General features: G+C 43.6%; 2 protein-coding genes across 6 annotated transcripts in view; both read left to right on the top strand.

Annotated features, from left to right (window-relative positions):
* Window positions 1-5,016, top strand: part of LOC112257764 (centrosomal protein of 131 kDa) — a 38,605-nt gene extending 33,589 nt beyond the window's left edge. For all 3 annotated transcript variants that reach the window (XM_024431611.2, XM_024431594.2, XM_024431602.2), the window contains 3 exons: window positions 479-675; window positions 986-1,046; window positions 1,301-5,016. In XM_024431611.2, the coding sequence (XP_024287379.1) occupies window positions 479-675; window positions 986-1,046; window positions 1,301-1,372 (330 nt within the window). In that variant the 3' untranslated portion in view covers window positions 1,373-5,016. The remainder of the gene's footprint in view (window positions 1-478; window positions 676-985; window positions 1,047-1,300) is intronic.
* Window positions 5,017-5,860: 844 nt separating this feature from the next.
* Window positions 5,861-21,359, top strand: st6galnac (ST6 (alpha-N-acetyl-neuraminyl-2,3-beta-galactosyl-1,3)-N-acetylgalactosaminide alpha-2,6-sialyltransferase). Of its 3 annotated transcripts, none has more exons than XM_024431582.2 (10): window positions 5,861-5,996; window positions 11,404-11,833; window positions 13,565-13,835; window positions 15,468-15,633; window positions 17,309-17,483; window positions 17,861-17,999; window positions 18,167-18,270; window positions 18,483-18,566; window positions 19,972-20,071; window positions 20,645-21,357. In XM_024431582.2, the coding sequence occupies exons 2-10, from the start codon at window positions 11,673-11,675 to the stop codon at window positions 20,813-20,815; spliced, it is 1,371 nt and encodes a 456-aa protein (XP_024287350.1). In that variant the 5' UTR covers window positions 5,861-5,996; window positions 11,404-11,672; the 3' UTR covers window positions 20,816-21,357. The 3 variants fall into 3 exon arrangements, with proteins under 3 accessions (XP_024287350.1, XP_042182205.1, XP_042182207.1); XM_042326271.1 differs by lacking the exon at window positions 5,861-5,996 and adding an exon at window positions 7,537-7,558; XM_042326273.1 differs by lacking the exon at window positions 5,861-5,996 and having other exon boundaries at window positions 11,514-11,833; window positions 20,645-21,359.
* Window positions 21,360-21,373: the final 14 nt, after the last annotated feature.

Genomic DNA, 21,373 nt, shown 5'->3' with positions numbered 1-21,373 from the left:
GCCATGTATCGTGAGATTTTGAGTGAAAACCCCCTTCCATCAGCAAGGGCATTGAAGATGAAACGTGGCTGGGTCTTTCAGCATGACAATGAGCCCAAACAGTGTGTGAACCTTGTGAAGACTTACAGAAAACGTTTGACCTCTGTCATTGCCAACAAAGGGTATATAACAAAGTATTGAGAAACTTTTGTTATTGACCAAATACTTATTTTCCACCATAATTTGCAAATAAATTCATAAAATCCTACAATGTGATTTTCTCATTTTGTCTGTCATAGTTGAAGTGTACCTGTGATGAAAATTACAGGCCTCTCATCTTTTTAAGTGGGAGAACTTGCACAATTGGTGGCTGACTAAATACTTTTTTGCCCCACTGTATCTAGGTAAATGATGCCCATGTAAACCATTTCTCACCCCTGACCCTCTATCCTGTATCCCTCTCCCTTGTCTCTCTCCTCTCTTTCTCTCTCCTCTCCAGATCCGTGACAAGCTGTCTGAGGAGCGTCGCAGCCTGGCAGAGGTTATCAGGCAGGAGTTTGCTGAAAGACTCATTGTGACGGAGAATGAGAACAGAAGGATGAAGACCGAGACATCAGAGGTCAGGGCCAGGCTAAGGCTGGAGGTTGAGAGGGTCACCAGGGAGAAGGAGGAGGAGCTGGCAGAGGTCCACCAACGGTGAGGATGGAGGGAGGGGAAGAAAAGAGAGGGAGAGGAGATTGTTTGACATGGTATTATAGCCAGCTCTCACTTGGGAAAGACCTCAATGGGACTAACTGTGGGAATGTCAATTTAATCACCAGTGTTTAGACTGTTCTAGAATAGCTCGGCTCAGACTGTTGTCTATGTTACCTGTATAATGGGTCAGTGATTGTTGGTAGTGTAGGATGTAAATTAAAATTACATTTGAAATAACAGCGAAAGGAGAAAGTAATCTCAATGCCAAACAATCCTTATTTTTCCTTGTCACATTTTCTTATTATGGCAGGGTGAAGTCAGCCATCTTGAAAAAGGAAGAGACTGTGGCTAGCCTTAGGAAGCAGCATGAGGTGAGTCCTAGTCTGGGTCCCAAAGATCACCCTGTTCCCTTTACAGTGCACTACTTTTGACCAGAGCCAATAGGGCTCCGGTCAAAGGTAGTGCACGATATAGGGATTAACTCACCATTTGGGACGTAAAGAGACAGTGTGTTTCTGAGAGGGGTTTTACACTAAGTAAACATTGGAGAGGATAGAAAGGAACTGAGTTGGAACGTGAGAGATGATTGATAGCTGTGTTAAACCCTGCTGTTCTCCTCTCATAGGCTGCTCTGAAGAGGGCAGACCACCTGGAGGCCCTATTGGAACAGCAGAGGAAGCAGCTGCTCGAGAAGTGACTGACAGGGGGGCAGGACTTGAACATCACCATCTCCACCTCCTCTGCCTCTCTCTTCCCCTCATCACTCCTTCATCTGTTCTGTAACTTGGGGCCCCACTTTTCCCTCCGTTTTTTCTTTGGTCTGGTGGATGTGTTTCTGATGGACTAGAGTGAGCGAAACAGAGAACTTGAGCCTGCCTGACTGTATCTCCGCAGACTTCTTGATAAAGACCCAGATATTAGAGACCCAGCCTGGCCTCTCCCAAGCAGGCCGAATACGGTCAGGGAAACGGGCTGGAGAGGATACCGTCTGCTGTTTTAAGAGCCTCTCACGCTGGAGGAGCCACAGACGAGGGGTGCTGTGATCATTAACTGCCCAGTGGACTCCTGGAAGGACTGAACCATACTCTACCTATAAGGCTTATAGACTAGGGGGCAGTGATTGTTTACAGTACAGAGGCTCAAACAGTAAAGCAGTGAATGAACAGAACCATTCTGTCCCCGTAGGGGCCATGAACCGGGAGGTCTGTGTTCTTTAACTGCCCAGTGAACTCCTGGATGGACTGAACCATTCTCTGGAACCACCTCTGGAATTTTGATGAATTGTGAACCCCCCCTAAAATCTGAAAGAGTGGGAGAGCTCATTCCCCACAGAGCAGAGACTAGGTTGCTGCCACAGAGAAGAGAACTGTTCCAGATGTTCTAAGCCAGCCCAGGCCTGCTCTGTGACAGTGTGAAGTTTCCCAGCAGGCAGAGAGAGGTGGAGGGGGCTAGGTGGTCTTTCTGAGAAGGAGGGAAGGGAATCAGCACCACCCTCTTCCCCTGCTGAGGTCCTGCAGTTAGTTATTCATACACGTCAGTACAGAGTGCTGTTGAATGAAGCTGGGGCTCGAGGTTGCTCGGCATTGCCCTTTGTGTACGAGTTACAGATGTCTTTTGTCCCGGTGCCCCTCTGGGCTAGTGCCAATTACAGGATCTGCTGCCTTGGCTTGGTGCAACCCCCCCTTCCCACACACTCACAATCACACCCTTTGCCCCTGCCCCCCTGGCAGTCACAAGCCTAGTTTAGCTCTGACAGGCAGATTTGTTATGAATGTCTTCATCCAAGTCAAATCTAACAATGAGTCTAGAAATAATACAAACCTTGGTGTTGACAAGTTGTATAGTGTGCTAGGATGTCAATAGAAGGAAAGAGTGAGGGATGGGTGTGGGAGTAATTGTGCGATGCAGAAAGAATAGACAGATATGAGACAGTGAGTAATGATGCTCTGATAGTGTATTTAATCTTATTGAGAGTCATGGTTGTGGTGTGGGTTTTGAAAGTGAGACAGAACGAGAGAGAAGGAGAGGGCGATGAAGGAATGTGCATAGGAAGTGTTTATAGGATTAGGAAAGCTGAGACTGGGACTGACTGGGGTATGGGGGGCACAACACAAGCCTAGTGGTTTCGTGTGACCAGAGACCCAAACCTAAAAGCCCCATGAGCCTGGTGGGTCTGATAGGATGATAGTCTGAGGGCTACACTGTGACAAAAACTACATCTAACTCTCACTGAAAGGGTCCAACACTGGGCCCCTCCACTTAACAGAAGTAAAGTAGCCCCTAAACATCCAGGGGAAGGAACTATCAAACTGGTTAATGAGATTTTCAGAAGCCGTCTAGGTACTTCCTAGTTTTGCATGTCTCTCTTTTATCTTGTATGTTGTTTTTATTTATATATATATATATATATACTTGTGCTTTTTATTTGTTTACCCCTTAAAAAGTTTAATGTTTTGTATGTCCCACTCAGAAACTAGAAACTGTTTTTGTTATTCATTTCCAGTCTGAAACAGTGTACTTCTGGGTAACTTCATATCCTGAATGGAAAGAGGGCCGAGGGGGGTTGTGAAGCCTGGAATGCGACCCAAATGGCACTCTAGTCTAAAGTAGTGCACTATATTGGGAATAGGGTGCCATTTGGGATACAATCTTGGTGCTTCAGTGAGAAGCAAACCCACCAGGAAGTATAGTAAGCCTTGTATTTAGGTGAAAAAGAATGTGACAGGTGTTATCCTGTGTGGTTCTGCTCAGTCAGCCCTCTTATCTGAATCTATTTCAGATATGTTTTTTTTTTTCATATTTATTTACTATTTTCTTTAAATGTATTTTACCGTCTGATCTGATGCTCTCGTAACTGGCTCTCGGTGTGTTTATCCTTTACATACAAGTGCTATGCACAAAGTGATGGGTTTTTACTGAAGTCTAATTTTCATTTAGTCTCCCATTAACATCAATGCATGACTAAGTTGAAGTTTGAAGTTAATGATTACAATGCAAGCAGCCCTATTCCAAGATGGTGCTTGTGTACCTTTTCGTTCACAGAAACACTACACATCCACGCCCAGTCTGAGCTGTACAGTTAGTGATGCTCCATGGTGCCATTTTATTTAGGATGGTATGTGTTTAGTATGTCAGGTTTTGCTGATGGGAAATCTAGAAGATTTTGTGTCAAACGCCAATGTTACGGCTTCCTTCTAGTTCTCCTTTTTAGCCTTGTCTTCTTGGCTTTTCAGTTGGTGGAGGTCTGACAGGGAAGGCTCAACAATGGAAGCGCTGTCACATACCGTCTCTCGTCATCCTATTGAGTGGAGGCGGGCAACTTCCAAAAATTCCCAAATATTCCCAAACTTCAGACACAAAATTCCACTCTTCTGATCAATATCACAGAAGCATTTAAATGGCAAGGCTTTGAATGGCAGTTGAGTCACCATGTGTTTCTCTCATCTTTAACTTCATTAGTTATTAGTCATTGGCTACATCCTAAATGGCACCCTATTCTCTACTTTTGACCAGTAGTGCACTATATTGGGGATGTACATATTTCTGTAGCCATGGTGGATATTACAGGGTTTGCATGTGGAATTGGCTCCCTATTCCAAATATACTGCACTACTTTTGACCAGGGCCCACATTGGACTCAAAACTAGTGCATTTACATAGGAAATAGGGTCCCGGGTACAGCCTTGATCCCTACCATTCCTCAGACAGTTGGCACCGCGTCCAGGGTTGTTGGCCTCTTTGCCCAGAAGGGTGGCAGCATGACTGGCATGCCAGTCCCACACATGCAAATGAGTCCTGCCTTTGTGTGTGTTTCACTTTGGCCTGGGATGACCTCCGTGAAACACACACTCGCTCTTACTTGTACCCTTCATTTGTGTTGAATTTGAAATCTGACTTTCTTCACAAACCACTCCAGCTGTCTTTGATTGTATTATTTGTGTTCAGTTTTTGATATATTGTCATTTTAATGTACCCCCATGTGTTCTTACTTGTAGCTCCTGGTCTGAATCTTAACTTGGCTCTACTTTAGTTGTTGTAGTTTAGTTGCATTGTTATTCATGATGATGGTTTGAAACTGTGTGGGGGACTGTTGACTGATCCTCAGTAAAAAGCGAATAAAGAAGAAAAGCCTATTTGGAAGAGTCCCAGAGTCTCTCGTCTTTATAGTCGCTGTGGGAAACAAACAATTGCTCTCTTGTTTCGTCTCTCCGAGACGATAACATTTCCTCAACCAATCAAATGCCATTCCGTGACCTTTGGAATTGTGCCGTGTGTTTTGATTAACTGGAATTTCTGTTATTTTTGTGGTGAATAAATCCAATTTACATGCCTAAAATGTTATTCATGATTTACTGTATTGTATGTTTGTTGAGAACCGTCATTAAGGAATTGATTTCTTACACTAGTGTCTGGAGTGGAGAGGTCAAAACACCTAAGGGTTGTCATTTCCATACATCTGGAAAGATGTCTGTAGCTGACCAGACTCTACTGACCCACTTTCCTTCCACTTCTTTGCCCTCTCACTCCTGACTACTAAAGCAACCGGTGGTGCGTGTCGAAATGCATCTGCTTTCTGTAGGTTTTCTCCTTTCCTTCCAGAGAGGAAGCCATACCTAGAGGATTAGACTAGGACAGCCTATTAACTGATCTCTGCTCACACAGAGACTGAGAGCTCTCACTTTCCTTTAAGGTCCCTGCTGACTGGTATTGTGAAAGAAGATGGGGGAGGGGAGAGGACACATACATTTTGGGGCTGGAGGGCTAAAGGTTGACTACTGATAACCTCTCTCTGTGTTGAAATGAGGAGACCTGAAGTCTCCAGTGTTCTCCCCTTTGACAAGGAGAGAACACTCATCCGAGGGCCCGAGGGACGATCTGCATGTTGCTGTATGCCCCTTGACACTTCTTTTGTGTGTATAGATGTCATGTGTGCGTGCGTGTTTAATCTATGCCAGGGGCTCAGCCATCTTGACTTTCACTGTAAGCTAGGCTTTGAGTCAAGCCTCAACACGTTGTGATCATAGCAAGGCTCTTCCGCTACGGAGGTCTTCTCATGTCTGACTTTTTATTGCAGCCTGTGACTGTGGTAGAAGCCCCCCCTTTCTCCCTTCCTCCCTTCCTCCCTGACACAGAGGGAGGGTTTGACCAATTACCAGCAGCTGTTGCTCATTTCACAATAGTCCCGCCCATGCTGTGCCAGGCTCGAGTGTAGCCTGTGCTACAGTTTACTTAGTTAAAGAAGACTTCTGGCATAGAGGATTTTCTACTGTCACTAGTGTACTGCTTAGTACAGGACTGCCACTAAAGAAGACTAGTCACAGGTGAGGGGATATGGGGACATCTTGAAATACTTTTCTATGTTTTGTTTTCTGTTGAGACAGGAAGAGAGATTTCTCAGAGTAGCGACTTTCTGTTTATGTGAGGATAGTGTAGTCATGACTTGTTACTGAGCATAATGTATTCAACCTTGACAAAGACCATTAAAGTTTGCTGTGCTTTTTTTCTCCCCCCACTTTTGGGATAACCGAAAATACTTTTAGGAAATAAATCAAAGGGGGTGAGGTATTTTATTATCATTATTAAACTCAATTGAACAAATCTTGGCTTTGCTTCCAACTATCAAATCGATATTCAAGACCTTTTTAAGGGAAGTGTTTGTCTCTATTCTCCAGTAAATGTCAAAGTTTTTACAGAGAATTTGAACAGGGCTAATAATGAGGACCTAGGTGTTCCTTCCATTCCCTAGCCATCAATCTTCTGTGTTTGTTTGAAGATAAAGTCAGGAAAAGTACATCAGTGTTACAGCAGTTTGATACATATGCGCGGATGTATTCATTTGGTATGTTTTAATGATGGAGCATAACTAAGAGACTTAAGTAGCCTAGTTGGTTAAAGATAGAATGTTTTCCACCCTGTGCCATGTTTTCCACTCTGTACTGTCTTTACCCTGTCATTGTAGTCAGCGTGAGGTGTGGGAGTATGGTCACATGGACATCAAATCAAATGTTATTTGTCATTTGCGCCGAATACAACAGGTGTAGTTACCGTGAAATGCTTACTTTACAAGCCATTAACCAACAATACAGTTCAACAAATGGAGTTAAGAAAATAGTAAATAAACTAAAGAATAAAATAAAAAAATGCCAATGCCTTGACTCTACCAGAGTAACTGAGTTTCAGATCGTTCCTTATGGTTTGTCACAGGGAAGGGGAACATGAGAAGATAAAGCATTGGACGCGCCCCAAATAACACTCTACTGCACTACTTTTGACCAGGGCCCTTAGAGTAGTGATGTAATTCTGGTTTCATGTTGTTGCCATGACCCTCTTGTTCTTCTCTGGTTGAGGATTGAGCAGGGTTGTCAGAAATTGTACATTTGGCAGTGACTCTGCCCAGTGGTGTAAAAATACTTTAAACTACTACTTTAAACCTCTTAAGGATCCGCCCCTTTTTGTCAATTTTTCCCTAATATGACATCCCCAAATCTAACTGCCTGTAGCTCAGACATTGAAGCAAGGATATGCATATTTTTGATACCATTTGAAAGGAAACACTTTGAAGTTTGTGGAAATGTGAAAGTAATGTAGGAGAATATAACCACACACAAAGTGGAAGAAAAAAAATGTACACACTATTTACAATTACAGTATTTAGAACACCCTCTACACAAGATTGTGCTGCTGGTTCCAAGTCTATTTCTGCTGTGAAGCACTTTCATCCTCTACTTGTAGGCTGGCTGGGTATTCACACCTCCTAGATGCCCGGGCGGGGGTTTGTTGTGGAGCCAGAGAGAGCAGCAGTCAGACTAAGTGGGGATGGAGGACTTGAATGTTGTCTCTTTGAAGTCCGTCTTTACCACTATTGAAGATTTTATTTTAATCTGTAAGAACTCATTTTTATTACTTATTTTATTGAACCTTTTATTTTAGCAATACATCAAATCTATAAACATGTATTGGTAAGATGGCGCCGGAGAGGACGGCAGACTTTTACGTGCCCCCAGCCGATAGTTTTTTGTTTGTTTATTTGCTTTTAACTTATTTTTTAAATGATTTTGTACATAATGTTGCCGCTACCGTCTCTTATGACCGTAAGAACTTCTAGACATCAGGACTGTGATTATTCACCACGGACTGGCAGAATCCTCTTTTTCCTTTCACGACTCTGACGAGCCCCAGGCAAAGGATACACTGCTTCCTCAGGATCAGGCCACGATCCCTGTGATCTGCGTGAAGAGGAGGCGGAGAAAGACGGGGCGAAGGTCGGGCTGCCTTCTGAGAATTCGTAGGCGTTCAAATAATCCCCCACTTCCTTTCATTCTGCTAGCAAAGGTGCAATCTTTGGACAATAAAATTGGCGAGTTAGGCGGAAGATTAAACTACCAACGGGAAATTAAAAACTGTAACATCTTATGCTTCACGGAGTCGTGGCTGAACGACAACAAAGTCAACATACATCTGTCTGGTTATATGATGTACCAGCAGGATAGAACAGCGGCATCTGGTAAGACGTATTTTTGTAAACAACAGTTGGTGCACGATATCTAAGGAAGTCTCAAGCTATTGCTCGCCTGAGGTAGAGTATCTCATGATAAGCTGTAGACCACACTACCTACCGAGAGAGTCTTTATCTGTATTCTTTGTAGCTGTTTACATATCACCACAGTCAGAGGCTGGCACTAAGACAGCATTGAATGAGCTGTATTCCGCCATAAGCAAACAAGAAAACACTCACCCGGAGACTTTAATGCAGGGAAACTTAAATCTGTTTTACCAAATTTTTATTAGCATGTTAAATGTGCAACCAGAGGGAAAATAACTCTGGACCACCTATACTCCACACACACAGAGACTCATATAAAGCTCTCCCTCGCCCTCCGTTTGGCAAATCTGACCATAATTCTATCCAACTGATTCCTGCTTACAGGCAAAAATTAAAGAAGGAAGCATCAGTGACTAGATCAATAAAAAAGTGGTCAGAGGAAGCAGATGCTAAGCTACAGGACTGTTTTTCTAGCACAGACTGGAATATGTTCTGGGATTCCTCCGATGGCATTGAGGAGTACACCACATTAGTCAATGGCTTCATCAGTAAGTGCATCGATGACGGCGCCCCCACAGTGACTGTACGTACATACCCCAACCAGAAGCCATGGATTACAGGCAGCATCCACACTGAGCTAAAGGCTAGAGCTGCCGCTTTCAAGGAGCGGGACTCTAACCCGCAAGCTTATAAGAAATCCCGCTACGCCCTCTGACGAATCATCAAACAGGCAAAGCATCAATACAGGGCTAAGATCAAATCGTACTACACCGGCTCTGACGCTCGTCGGATGTGGCAGGACTTGAAAACCATTACAGACTACAAAGGGAAACACAGCCAAGAGCTGCCCAGTGACACGAGCCTATCAGATGAGCTAAACTACTTCTGTGCTCGCTTCAAGGCAAATAACACTGAAACATTCATGAGAGAACCAGCTGTTCCGGACAACTGTGTGATTACGCTCCCCACAGCAGATGTGAGTAAGACCTTTTAAACAGGTCAACATTCACAAGGCCGCAGGGTCAGACGGATTACCAGGATGTGTACTGCGAGCGTGCACTGACCAACTGGCAAGTGTCTTCACTGACATTTTCAACCTCTCCCTGTCCGAGTCTGTAATACCAACATGTTTTAAGCCGACTACCATAGTTCCTGTGCCCAAGAACACTAAGGTAACCTGCCTAAATGACTACCGACCCATAGCACTCACGCCTGTAGCCATGAAGTGCCTTTAAAGGCTGGTCATGGCTCACATCAACACCATCATCCCAGAAACCCTAGATCCACTCCAATTTGCATAACGCCTCAACAGATCCACAGTTGATGCAATCTCCATTGCACTCCACACTGCCCTTTTCCACCTGGACAAAAGTAACACCTATGTGTGTATGCTATTCATTGACCTCAGCGTCCAACACCATAGTGCCCTCAAAGCTCATCACTAACCTAAGGTCCCTGGGACTTAAACAACTCCCTCTGCAACTGGATCCTGGACTTCCTGACGGGCAGCCCCCAGGTGGTAAGGGTAGGTAACAACACATCCGCCACACTGATCCTCAACACAGGGGCCCCTCGGGTGTGTGCTTAGTCCCTTCCTGTACTCCCTGTTCACTCATGACTGCACAGCCAGGCACGACTCCAACACCATCATTACATTTACAGATGACCACACAGTGGTAGGCCTAATCACCAACAATGACTAGACAGCCTATAGGGAGGATGTCAGAGACCTGGCCGTGTGGTGCCAGGGCAACAACACATGATCAGAGAGATGATTGTGGACTACAGGAAAAGGAGGACCCACGCCTCCATTCTCATCACTGTAATGGAGCCAAAGTTCTTCCACATCACCAACAAACTAACCAAGACCCAAGACAGTTGTGACCAGGTGAAAAGATTTGGCATGGGTCAGATCCTCAAAGGGTTCACCAGCTGCACCATCGGAATGGCAACTGCTCGGCCTCCGTCCGCAAGGCACTACAGAGGGTAGTGCGAACGGCAGAGGAAGGCACAAAAAACTCCAGCCACCCCAGTCATAGACTGTTATCTCTGCTACCGCACAGCAAGTGGTACCGGAGCGCCAAATCTAGGTCCAAGAGTCTTTTAATCAGCTTCTACCCCCAAGCCATAAGACTCCTGAACATCTAGTCAAATGGCTACCCAGTCTATTTGCAGTACCCCCTCTTTACACCACTGCTACTCTCTGTTGTCATCTATGCATAGTCACTTTAATAACTCTACCTACATGTCCATACTACCTCAAATAACCGGTGCCCCCGCACATTGGCTCTGTATCGGTACCCCCCTCTATATAGTCTCTCTATTGTTATTTCACTGGTGGTCTTTAATTGCTTGTTACTTTTATCTGTATTTTTTTAAACTGCATTGTTGGTTAGGGGCTCGTAGTAAGCATTTCACTGTATTCAGCACATGTGACTAATAACATTTTATATTATATGGAGAACACTGTGGTGAAGTGTGTGTGTACCAATTATATATACTTTTTAAATTAAGTATATTTTAGCAATTACATTTACTTTTGGTACTTAAGTATACTTAAAAACAAATAATTTTAGACTTTTACTCAAGTAGTATTGTATTGGGTGAATTTTACTTTTACTTGGGCCATTTTCTATTAAGGTATCTTAACTTTTACTCAAGTATCACAATTGTGTACTTTTCCCACCACTGACTCTACCAGCACTGTGTTCGAAACAGTTGTGGTCAGATGAGGGCTTAGCCTATTCAGTTCCTGTACCATGATGCATCAGGGGCCATAGCAATAAACGGGCCAAGGTAAATACCCGATCCAGCCTGTCCCTATAATCAGAGGGATATGAAAGAGAAGGGTGACCCTGTATTATATGGACAGATGGCTATTTAAAAGGGGTTATTGGGAGCAACTCTGGTGAGTTTCTTTCTCTCTGTTTCTCTCAAGTGAAATCAGCATTACACTCACAAAAGTTCAAAAGGAAAAGAGACATTACAAATGTCATATTATGGCTACTATATACAGTGATATAATGACGTACAAAAGGGAAAATAAATCAACATAAATATGGGTTGTATTTACAATGGTGTTTGTTCTTCACTGGTTTCTCTCTCTGTCTGTATCTCCCCTGTTCCTCTGTGTCCGTTTCTCCCCTGTTGCTCTCCTGTCTCTGTCCTTTTCTCTTTCTCTTCAGACTGTCGTGGGGTGAGAGGGGCCCCGGAGCAGAGACCCTCTGGACTAATTTACAGTCAAATCCACCCCTGGCCCTCATCTCTTTTCCTGTTGCTCCCCTGAAAAACCTAAACATCCTCCTCAGAAGGACATCAGCGACTCCCCTCCACCCCTCTACTCCCCCATCCTCCTCCCCCTCTGCCTAGTTCTCATGTTCCTCCTCCGGGGAGGTTGGAGAGCAGGGGGCACACACGTGGCCAGCTGCCCAGGCTCGGGGCCACGGTGACAGACATGGGGCTCAAGAGGAGGCTGGGGCTGTGCTTCCTGGGTGTCATCTCCTTGCTGGTCATCTACATCCTGTGTTTGAGCCTGGAGATCACCGTCCCCTGGCGCATGGTCAACCTGAACCTGTCACACTTCCCTGGTCTTGGGTACACACAGGAACCAAACAGGTAAACAAACAACAATGCACCATTGACCCAGCTGAATATACTATGTGCTCTGACAATTTTTCTCCCTGTTTCCTGAAATTCATCCTAGTCATTTCCCTTGGTTTGCCTAATGAGAAGCCATACAGAGGGAAATGGCTGAGATCATGGAGAATAAACTGCTCCATTGTTTTCTCTAACCACTACGTTCTTCCTGCAAGTCGTATCATTGTGGTTTTCACAATGGAGCCACACAGCAGCACAAGCTAGACAAAATGGATGAAGAGAATGAAGAAAAAAAACATTCTGGTGTTCTTTCACAAGCAGTCGTCTCTCTGAGTCTTGACATGTGAAATGTTAGCCTGGTAATAATGGGTGAGCGATACTCCCGTTTTAAAAGCATGGGGGTGCAGATAAGATGCATTACGAGAGCGACTCTCTCTGTGTGTCTCTGTTTCTCTCTGAGAGGTCTATTTCAGAGACTAAATGACACGTTTGAGTGGTTTGAGCTTTAACAGGTCTGTCATTTTAAGCTGCCGCCTGCCTGCTTAACGTAGCCCTTGGGTTTGACTTAGCAACAGTGGGCAGTGCTTTTATATAAATGCCTGAGTCTCCAAACAACCCTGCTGTGCTTATCCTTCTTAGTTCCAAACTGTGGCTCTCCAAATGCAGGAGTCGATGTGTAGCTTGCCGTAATAAGAAAGGCCAGTAAATTACAAATACATTTGCATTTCAATTTTTTTGTCACCTTTTGATCTCAGGTTCACCATCATGTGATTGGGTTTATTACATTGTTTTTTATTAATATAAATCTAATTTTAATTGTCACATGCTTCGTAGACAAGTGGTGTAGACTAACAGTGAAATGCTTACTTATGGGCCATTCCCAACAATGCAGAGGGGAAGAATGCAAAATATAACAAAACCTAGTAACACGAGAAATACATATTCAATGAGTAACAATAACTTGGCTATATATAAGAGGTAGTACCAGTAGCGAGACGACGTGCAGGGGTACGAGGTAATTGAGGTAGATACAGTATGTATACAAATGCAGGTGTAAAGTGACTAGGCAACAGGATAGATACTAAACAGTAGCGGCAATGTGTGTGTGTATGTTGGAGTGTCAGTGGCCAAAAGTATTTGGACACCCCTTTAAATTAGTGGATACTTTTGGCTATGTAGTGTGACTGTGTGTGGGTAGAGCTCAGTGTGTGTGCATAGTCAAAAATAATTGGTGCAGAAAGGGTCAATGCAGATAGTCTGGATAGTTTTAGTAGTCTTATGGCTTGGGGGCCTTTTGGTTCCAGACTTAGTGCTCCGGCACCGTTTGCCATGCGGTAGAAGAGAGAACAGTTTATGACTTGGGTGGCTGGAGTCTTTGACAGTTATACCACGTCTAACGGCTGTGTTGGGGACATGGGGAAAGGGAATACTGTAATATTTACTATAGTTTAAAAAACGGTCTTGTTACTAGAAGACCTTTGCTTGTGATGTGATTATGTGAAAAGTAAGCTGGCTTTCTACAGCAAAAATAAATGTTACAAACTGATTCAATATGTGATTTGTTTCCATTATTAGTAGCAGGATATGGTTAACTTGGAGTAAGCCAATGACACCTTCTATGATCACACACAGCGTTAGTAACCACAACAATTGCCCATTGTTACACTGACCTGTAGAGTTGGTGTAACAATGCACTATCCCTTTCTGCTCCAGGTTTGACCATTGCCGTGTTGTTTTGTCTTACACTAGGTCACATGACTCTGAAGACTCTATTGACGGCAACACACCGTCAGATGGTTTGGACAGCCTACACATTGGTTCAACACCAACAACACATTTAAGGTTAAAGGTACAGTCCACATCCCCTGTCGGAGTCAGACCCTCATTGAAACCTGGAGCCAGGGTCAGGACTACCAAGGGTCAAAATATTAAAGGTGCTCTCCTCTCCAATTCAACCAAACCAACAGAGCCACCTTTCATTGGAGACAGTTACTACAGCGAAGTCGCCCCACCTCGAACCGTGAGTTGAAGTTCCCCTTTCTGAGCTGTTCCTGTTCTTTCACTTGATCTGCTTGGTGTGATTGTGGCCTACTTTAGAGACCTTAGAAGGGGTTGGAGGAAGTTCCCGGAGGAAGTGCTGAGGGTTGCACTTTCAGTCGTATGGGTGGCTATGCATGGGGACACTGTCAAAATAATGCCCCACACTGCTGTAATTAGGAAAATGGATACAGCCATTTGATACGCTTAGGGCCTCTCCATGTTACATTGTGTGGAAATAGGCCAGTTGTATTGTCACGTCTTTATATACTACAATCTGCGTGGTACAATTATACCACTAGTTCACTGTTCATCAGCCTTGAAGCTGATGTTAATGGAATGATTTCATGTTCTACAAGGACGTTAGGTGTACGTGCGTGGGCGGGCGTGTGTGTGAGTGGATTCATTTCCAGTAAATAACGGGTGGTGTTCTTTTTTGCCCACGTACCATGACAGGATATGAAGTCATATTACACATTCTCCCAGACTGTTTTCTTTGCTCTAACAGCTATGTGTCAACTCCATAGAACAATGTTGTAGCGTCATCCCATAAGCTACCAAGAAAAAGACGGACAAAATAAAGTTGTTACTCAAGACTTTCTTATAACATTGGACATTTCATATGAACCATTGCTGAGGTTTAAAAGCAAAACAGTCACTTCAGTTCCAGGATGTCTGCTTCCATTGATTACTGTTATTTGTCTTGTTAATGTGGACATAAAATGATGGTTGCAAAAGAGAGGAACTACTGGTGTTCTCTATATGGTGTTTTCTCTAAGAGTGTTTGTTTATGGTGTCTGGCATAAGACCGATCCACCCGTACGGACAGACAGCAGACGATAAAGGAATATGGTTCAGTTCCATCGCCAACACTCCGCTGCCCGTGCACATTGTACTTGACTCCAAAGACTCCATAACGCATGTCATAAGTTACTTGACAAAATAAATGATGCAATTAACTGAATTAAAATGAGTTATTGCTGACATTTTAATTAGATAATTGTAGTGCAATGTTTTTTTTTTATTGAGAACAAACAGAGGGTTTGGGGATGATACAGTGAGGTTGCATCCCAAAATATCACTCTATTCCCTACATAGTGCACTACTTTTGACTAGAGCCATATGTATATAGCAAATAGGGTGCCATTTAGAATGTAGTCAATGAGTTTTCCACGTGTTCTTCATAAACGCTATGTCTCTCCCCAATAATTATAATTCTCCACATCCCTCTAGTCATTATGCAGCTCTTCCACTGTAGAACGTTAAATTACAAGATACAGTTAATTACTTCCATTGAGAGTCATACAATTTATGCTGTTGCAAAGTCTGTCAACTGGAACAAATATTGCTGCCGCTGTTATGTGCGGCTATGTAATGATAACCATGAATTTGAGTTGTGACTGTGTTTTGGTGTTGTGTCCCTTACTATAAAACTAAAACACAAGAAGTGTATGGTCTCACAGTAGGAATGCAGATTTAGGTTCAGTTTAGCCTTTCAGATCTTAATGCATCAGATTACATGGATGGGTTTAAAGATGGTCTGAGATGAACTCATAATGGATTCAACAGGAACTTTCAGAGACTTCAATAAGAAGACTGTTTTTTCCCCCTGCAGGACTGTCCAAATAGTATTCGTAGCAGGGTTCCCCAGACAGACTTTGGGGTGAGGTATCTGGGCAGGATCCCTGTCCTCCAGTGGGCCAAGCATGCCACTCCAGAACAGTACCAGCGCCTCCAAGTGTACCCAGGGGCTCACGGGTGGGGAAACCTTGACATTGACAGTAAGTGCTTTCAATACATTGTTGACATGTGACCGTTGTTTCAATGCATTACTTCACACCAATGCTTGGACAAGTCATGTTAATATTAATAGTTACAGCAACGACTACAAATAATATAGTTACACAACATTGGCTACAGTAAGACAGACAGTCAGACAGTTGGCGTTAATGTGGATGACTAACACACAACGTGGCCATTGTCTAACTGCAGTGCCCTTTGCTCCATGGCCTACACAATAAAGATTGTACATGGGTTCGGAGATAGGACATTTACAACCCTTTATGTCAGTCAATAGGACATCTGTACCTCTTTACAGATACACTACCGTTCAAAAGTTTGGGTTCACTTAGAAATGTCCTTGTTTCTGAAAGAAAAAAAATGTTTTTGTCCATTTAAAGTAACATCAAATTGATCAGAAATACAGTGTAGACGTTGTTAATGTTGTAAATGACTACTGTAGCTGGAAACGGCAGATTTTTTTATGGAATATCTACATAGGCGTACAGAGGCCCATTATCAGCAACCATCACATTGTGTTAGCTAATCCAAGTTTATCATTTTAAAGGCTAATTGATCATTAGAAAACTCTTTTGCAATTATGTTAGCACAGCTGAAAACTGTTGTGCTAATTAAAGAAGCAATACACATGGCCTTCTTTAGACTAGTTGAGTATCTGGAACATCAGCATTTGTGGGTTCGATTACAGGCTCAAAATGGTCAGAAACATTCTTCTGAAACTCGTCAGTCTATTCTTGTTCTGAGAAATGTAGGCTATTCCATGTGAGAAATTGCCAAGAAACTGAAGATGTCGTGCAAAGCTGTGTACTACTCACTTCACAGAACAGTGCAAACTGGCCCTAACCAGAATAGAAAGAGGAGCGGGAGGCCCCGGTGCACAACTGAGCAAGTACATTAGTGTCTAGTTTGAGAAACAGACACCTCACAAGTCCTCAACTGGCAGCTTCATTAAATAGTACCCACAAAACACCAGTCTCAACGTCAACAATGAAGAGGTGACTCCGGGATGCTGGCCTTCTAGGCAGAGTTCTTCTGTCCAGTGTCTGTGTTCTTTTGCCCATCTTCGTCTTTTCTTTTAATTGGCCAGTCTGAGAGATGGATTTTTCTTTGCAACTCTGCCCCTAGAAGGCCAGCATTCCAGAGTCGCCTCCTCACTGTTGACGTAGAGACTGGTGTTTTGTGGGTACTATTTAATGAAGCTGCCAGTTGAGGACTTGTGAGGCGTCTGTTTCTGTTTCTTGTGAGGCGTCTGTACATGCAAATCTCTTAGCTCAGATCTAGAAGAGTAAATGATGGAATTGTTCCACTGTGTTCACCCCATAGACTGTACAAATAAAGATTTACCCACACCTTGCCTCAGGCCCCATCTGGTGTTTCGCAGCTATTGGGACAACAAGACACGTTCAGTTGAGTGTGTAAGAATTGTCCATTGGGTGATTTGCATTAGGTAAAGATCTTTGGCAGAGATCCATATATTGGCTCCCTTTATGAATATAATTTTTATCACTTTGGAATGCATTTATTGATGTGAGCAAGGCTTTTTATTTGGGACTGTGTGGGGATTAAACCTGCCAATAATTCTAAAATGATTCTCAGAGGTCTTTGTAAAAAATTTAAATGAAAATTAAATGTTTTTTTCTTTTGTTGTGCAAACAGCTCTGGTGTCGACCCTGTCTGTTCTCAACACATCGGCCAACTGGCACATGTTTGATGACTGGGATCGTCGTAGCAACGGCTCGCAGTGTGTCTGCTGTGCTGTCGTTGGCAACGGAGGGATTCTGAAGGATTCTAAGAAGGGCCGGGAGATTGACCAACATGACTATGTTTTCAGGTGAGAGGCGCCTTTTTTGACCTTGTTTAGTCTTGACTTCCTCAATAGCCTATGAACGAGGTTAGACCATCTTAGGTTTTTAAAACTTTTCATTCTACAGGTTCCTTGTAATGAGCATTACCACATTAATGTGACAGTTGGCATTTTGTCAATCAGGATGGTCCATTCAAGGGCTCCACAAGAGTCTGTAGAATACAATGAGGCATGTATCTGGTTGCTGTGGTTACCAAAGGGTCTAAGTGGTCATTTATTTTCCAACGGTCATTGACAGTGTTCATGTTCATTCATGCTACTGTTCTAATTGGTCATTGACAATTTTCCTGTGTTCTAATTGGTCATTGACAGTGCTCTGTTCCGTACCTCTGTTGTGATTCCAGGACCAACGGAGCTGTGATTAAGGGCTTTGAGCAGGATGTGGGCTCTAGAACATCCCTCTACACGTTCTCCACCAACACCCTCCGTAACTCCATGAAGAGCTACGCCGGAGCAGGCTACAGAGGACCCCCGCTCTCTGAGGTGAGACCTTACATGATGTTGATGGTTCACGACCAAATTGATGCACTGGGAATAAACATCGTTTGTGGAATAAAATGTATTAATTCACTTATTAATCCATCCATTATTTTCATTCATTCAAAAACAAAACTCTTTATAGTCTGATTGTATTCACCCCCCCCTCCCAGGAGACTAGGTATGTCTTCCTGCCAGACCATGACAGAGATTACCTGCTGATGAAAGCAGCCGCCACACACACTCCAGTAGAGAGAGGACCAGAGAAGAGCAAAACGTAAGATGTGGCATGGGTTCGCATCCATGGAGACAGTTTTGATTTCCTTCCCCACACAGCATCCATGTGAACTGCCACTGTAATTGAACACCCTCAATGTCCCCCAACTATTCCTTCTTTATTTACAAATGTGTCTTGTATACTGTTAGCCATATTGATATTTCTTTGTGCAGCTTGTGAATAGAGGCCTTTATTATTTTTTTCTACCTCAGGCCACCCACATACTTTGGAAAAAATGTGAGTGTAGAAAAGTTCAAGATGTACCATCCAGATTTCATACGTTACATCAGAAACAGGTGAGTAAAAGAGGGGATCTCTTTGCAAGAGACATCTCAGTGCAAGAGACATCACTACAGTCCCTTGTTCAAATCCAGACTGTATCACATCCGGTCGTGATTGGGAGTCCCATAGGGTGGTGCACAATTGGCCCAGCGTCATCCGGGTTTGGCCGGCGTAGGCCGTCATTGTAAATAAGAATTTGTTCTTAACTGACTTGCCTACTTAAATAATAATCTTTAGGATAGTTGTTGTGACTCATCAGAATCACACCAGAGCTCTGATTACACACACCTGGACATATAATCTCCTTTTGAAATGTTAAACTCAAGTGTTTTGGGTGGCTAGACCAAGCACTCTTCTCACAATGGCTAAATAGGGTCATCTGATGAGGAGGTGGTTCAAAATATATATGAAACTAACTCACCATGCGTGTCGTGTGCCAGTGCCATGTAATTAAAATGATATCTAAATGAATGAACTGTATCAGGCTTCCATTAGGATATAGTGTGACTCTGTTTCGGTGGATACTGAAAAGGACAAGTGTTGTATATCGTTAGCTCTCCTCACAACAAGGAAAAGGTGGTAGCTCGGAGTGGTCTGTCCAACACCTTTTCTCCAACAAGGGCATTTTAGGATAGAATAGGATCAAATCAAATCAAATTTATTTATGTAGCCCTTCGTACATCAGCTGATATCTCAAAGTGCTGTACAGAAACCCAGCCTAAAACCCCCAAACAGCAAGCAATGCAGGTGTAGAAGCACGGTGGCTGGGAAAAACTCCCTAGAAAGGCAAAAAACCTGGGAAGAAACCTAGAGAGGAACCAGGCTATGTGGGGTGGCCAGTCCTCTTCTGGCTGTGCCGGGTGGAGATTCTAACAGAATATGTTCAAATGTTCATAAATGACCAGCATGGTCAAATAATAATAATCACAGGCAGAACAGTTGAAACTGGAGCAGCAGCACGGCCAGGTGGACTGGGGACAGTAAGGAGTCATCATGTCAGGTAGTCCTGAGGCATGGTCCTAGGGCTCAGGTCCTCCGAGAGAGAGAAAGAAAGAGAGAAAGAGAGAATTAGAGAGAGCATACTTAAATTCACACAGGACACCGGATAGGACAGGAGAAGTACTACAGATATAACAAACTGACCCTAGCCCCCCGACACATAAACTACTGCAGCATAAATACTGGAGGCTGAGACAGGAGGGGTCAGGAGACACTGTGGCCCCATCTGATGACACCCCCGGACAGGGCCAAACAGGAAGGATATAACCCCACCCACTTTGCCAAAGCACAGCCCCCACACCACTAGATCAACTTTATTGTACCTGAGAATATTTTCTCTGACACTATTTTAATATTTAATTTGAAGTAAATATGTGCACCTGCAGTGTGGTTGTTAAATGGTTTTTATGTTCTGTGTAGGTTCCTCCGAGGCCATGCCATGCAGACCAAATACAAGAACATATACCGTCCATCAACAGGTGCTGTGATGCTGCTGGCTGCTATGCACACCTGTGACCAGGTACAGTATGAGCTACCACAGCCACTAAACAGTAATTACAACTCTTCATATTTGAACAAGACAAGACCGTTTATGACCACTGACTGTAAAAGCACAAGGTAAACTGTAACTGCAACACTGTAGTGTAGTAGCTGTAGTGTACAGTAAAAGATGTAGTGTACAGTAAAAGCTGAGTAAACTCTGATTGCCAGTCACGGTGAAAAAAAGTTAAACTCCCTTTACTGTCAATGGATTTTTCTGTAAAAGATGGGTAAACTGTTTGGCAAAATAAAAAGGTGGATAAACTGCATTTTTACCCTCCACTACACCGTTGATTACGACTCCCTGGACATGACTGCACTTGCCTTACGGATTGACAGTAGTTACTCTGGCCCTGATAGCCTTCGATTAGACATGCAGCATGCCGCTCAGATCCCTAATGAAAGCAAAGGTCCATAAGGTAATCATTGTGCTTGAGTTGTGAAACACTTGACAACAAGACGGTGACTCCACCAACTAACCCACATCCCCCCTTTTTCTTCTCTCTCTCTGTCTCTCTCTCTCGCTCTCTGTCTGTGTGCATGTTGAAAACAGGTGAGCGCATATGGCTTCATGACTCCAGACTATAAAAACTACTCTGACCACTACTATGACAGCAGATATCACCCTGTGGGTTTCTTCATCAACCATGACCTGAAGATGGAGATGACACTGTGGCAGCAGCTCCACCAGGCAGGACTCATCACGCTCTACATGCACCAGTGATCTCAGGAACTAACTCACCCCAGGTCACTATGGCAACGACCACATTAATGACATACATCTATGGTAATGACTCCGTCTCCACCACTGGCTCCCAAGGTTTGCCAACCCCCAGTAAACTAACTTACTGTTAGTTGCAACTACAAGATTTATAGAAAAATTACTCCACTTCTGACTTCATCATTGCCTGCCATGTTGGAGGTTTGCCAATACTTCTGAGAAAATGGTCTCCATGGAGATGGGCTTAGCCTATCCTCTTGAGAAGTCTCTAAAAGGGTGGAGGCAGGTTGCCAGTCATAGACTGTTGCTGACACTTGCTGAGTTACCAGGAAAACTGGGAGATTCTTTTCATTCTGGGAAAAGATTGTTTTAGACTGTGCAGCTGAAGATTTTATCAATGGCCCAGATTTTGGACATATTTGACCAAATAATATTTATTAGCCTTTTTATTTTTTTATTGTTTAATATTACCCCCTTTTCTCCCCAATTCCGTGGTATCCAATTGTTAGTAGTTTCTATCTTGTCTCATCGCTACAACTCCCATACGGGCTCGGGAGAGAC

This window comes from Oncorhynchus tshawytscha, linkage group LG01, assembly GCF_018296145.1.
Source record: "Oncorhynchus tshawytscha isolate Ot180627B linkage group LG01, Otsh_v2.0, whole genome shotgun sequence".
Classification (NCBI taxonomy): Eukaryota; Metazoa; Chordata; class Actinopteri; order Salmoniformes; family Salmonidae; genus Oncorhynchus; species Oncorhynchus tshawytscha.
Note: the sequence above shows the minus strand (reverse complement) of the source record. Positions and strands in the feature narration are given on the sequence as shown.

Bases quoted from the DNA above. Each gene is read 5' to 3' on its own strand.
- st6galnac (XM_042326273.1), top strand. From the start codon at position 11,673: ATGGGGCTCAAGAGGAGGCTGGGGCTGTGCTTCCTGGGTGTCATCTCC. The intron at 17,484-17,860 runs GTGAGAGGCGCC...TTGTGATTCCAG, and splicing joins CAACATGACTATGTTTTCAG to GACCAACGGAGCTGTGATTA. The intron at 18,567-19,971 runs GTGAGTAAAAGA...TGTTCTGTGTAG, and splicing joins ATACGTTACATCAGAAACAG to GTTCCTCCGAGGCCATGCCA.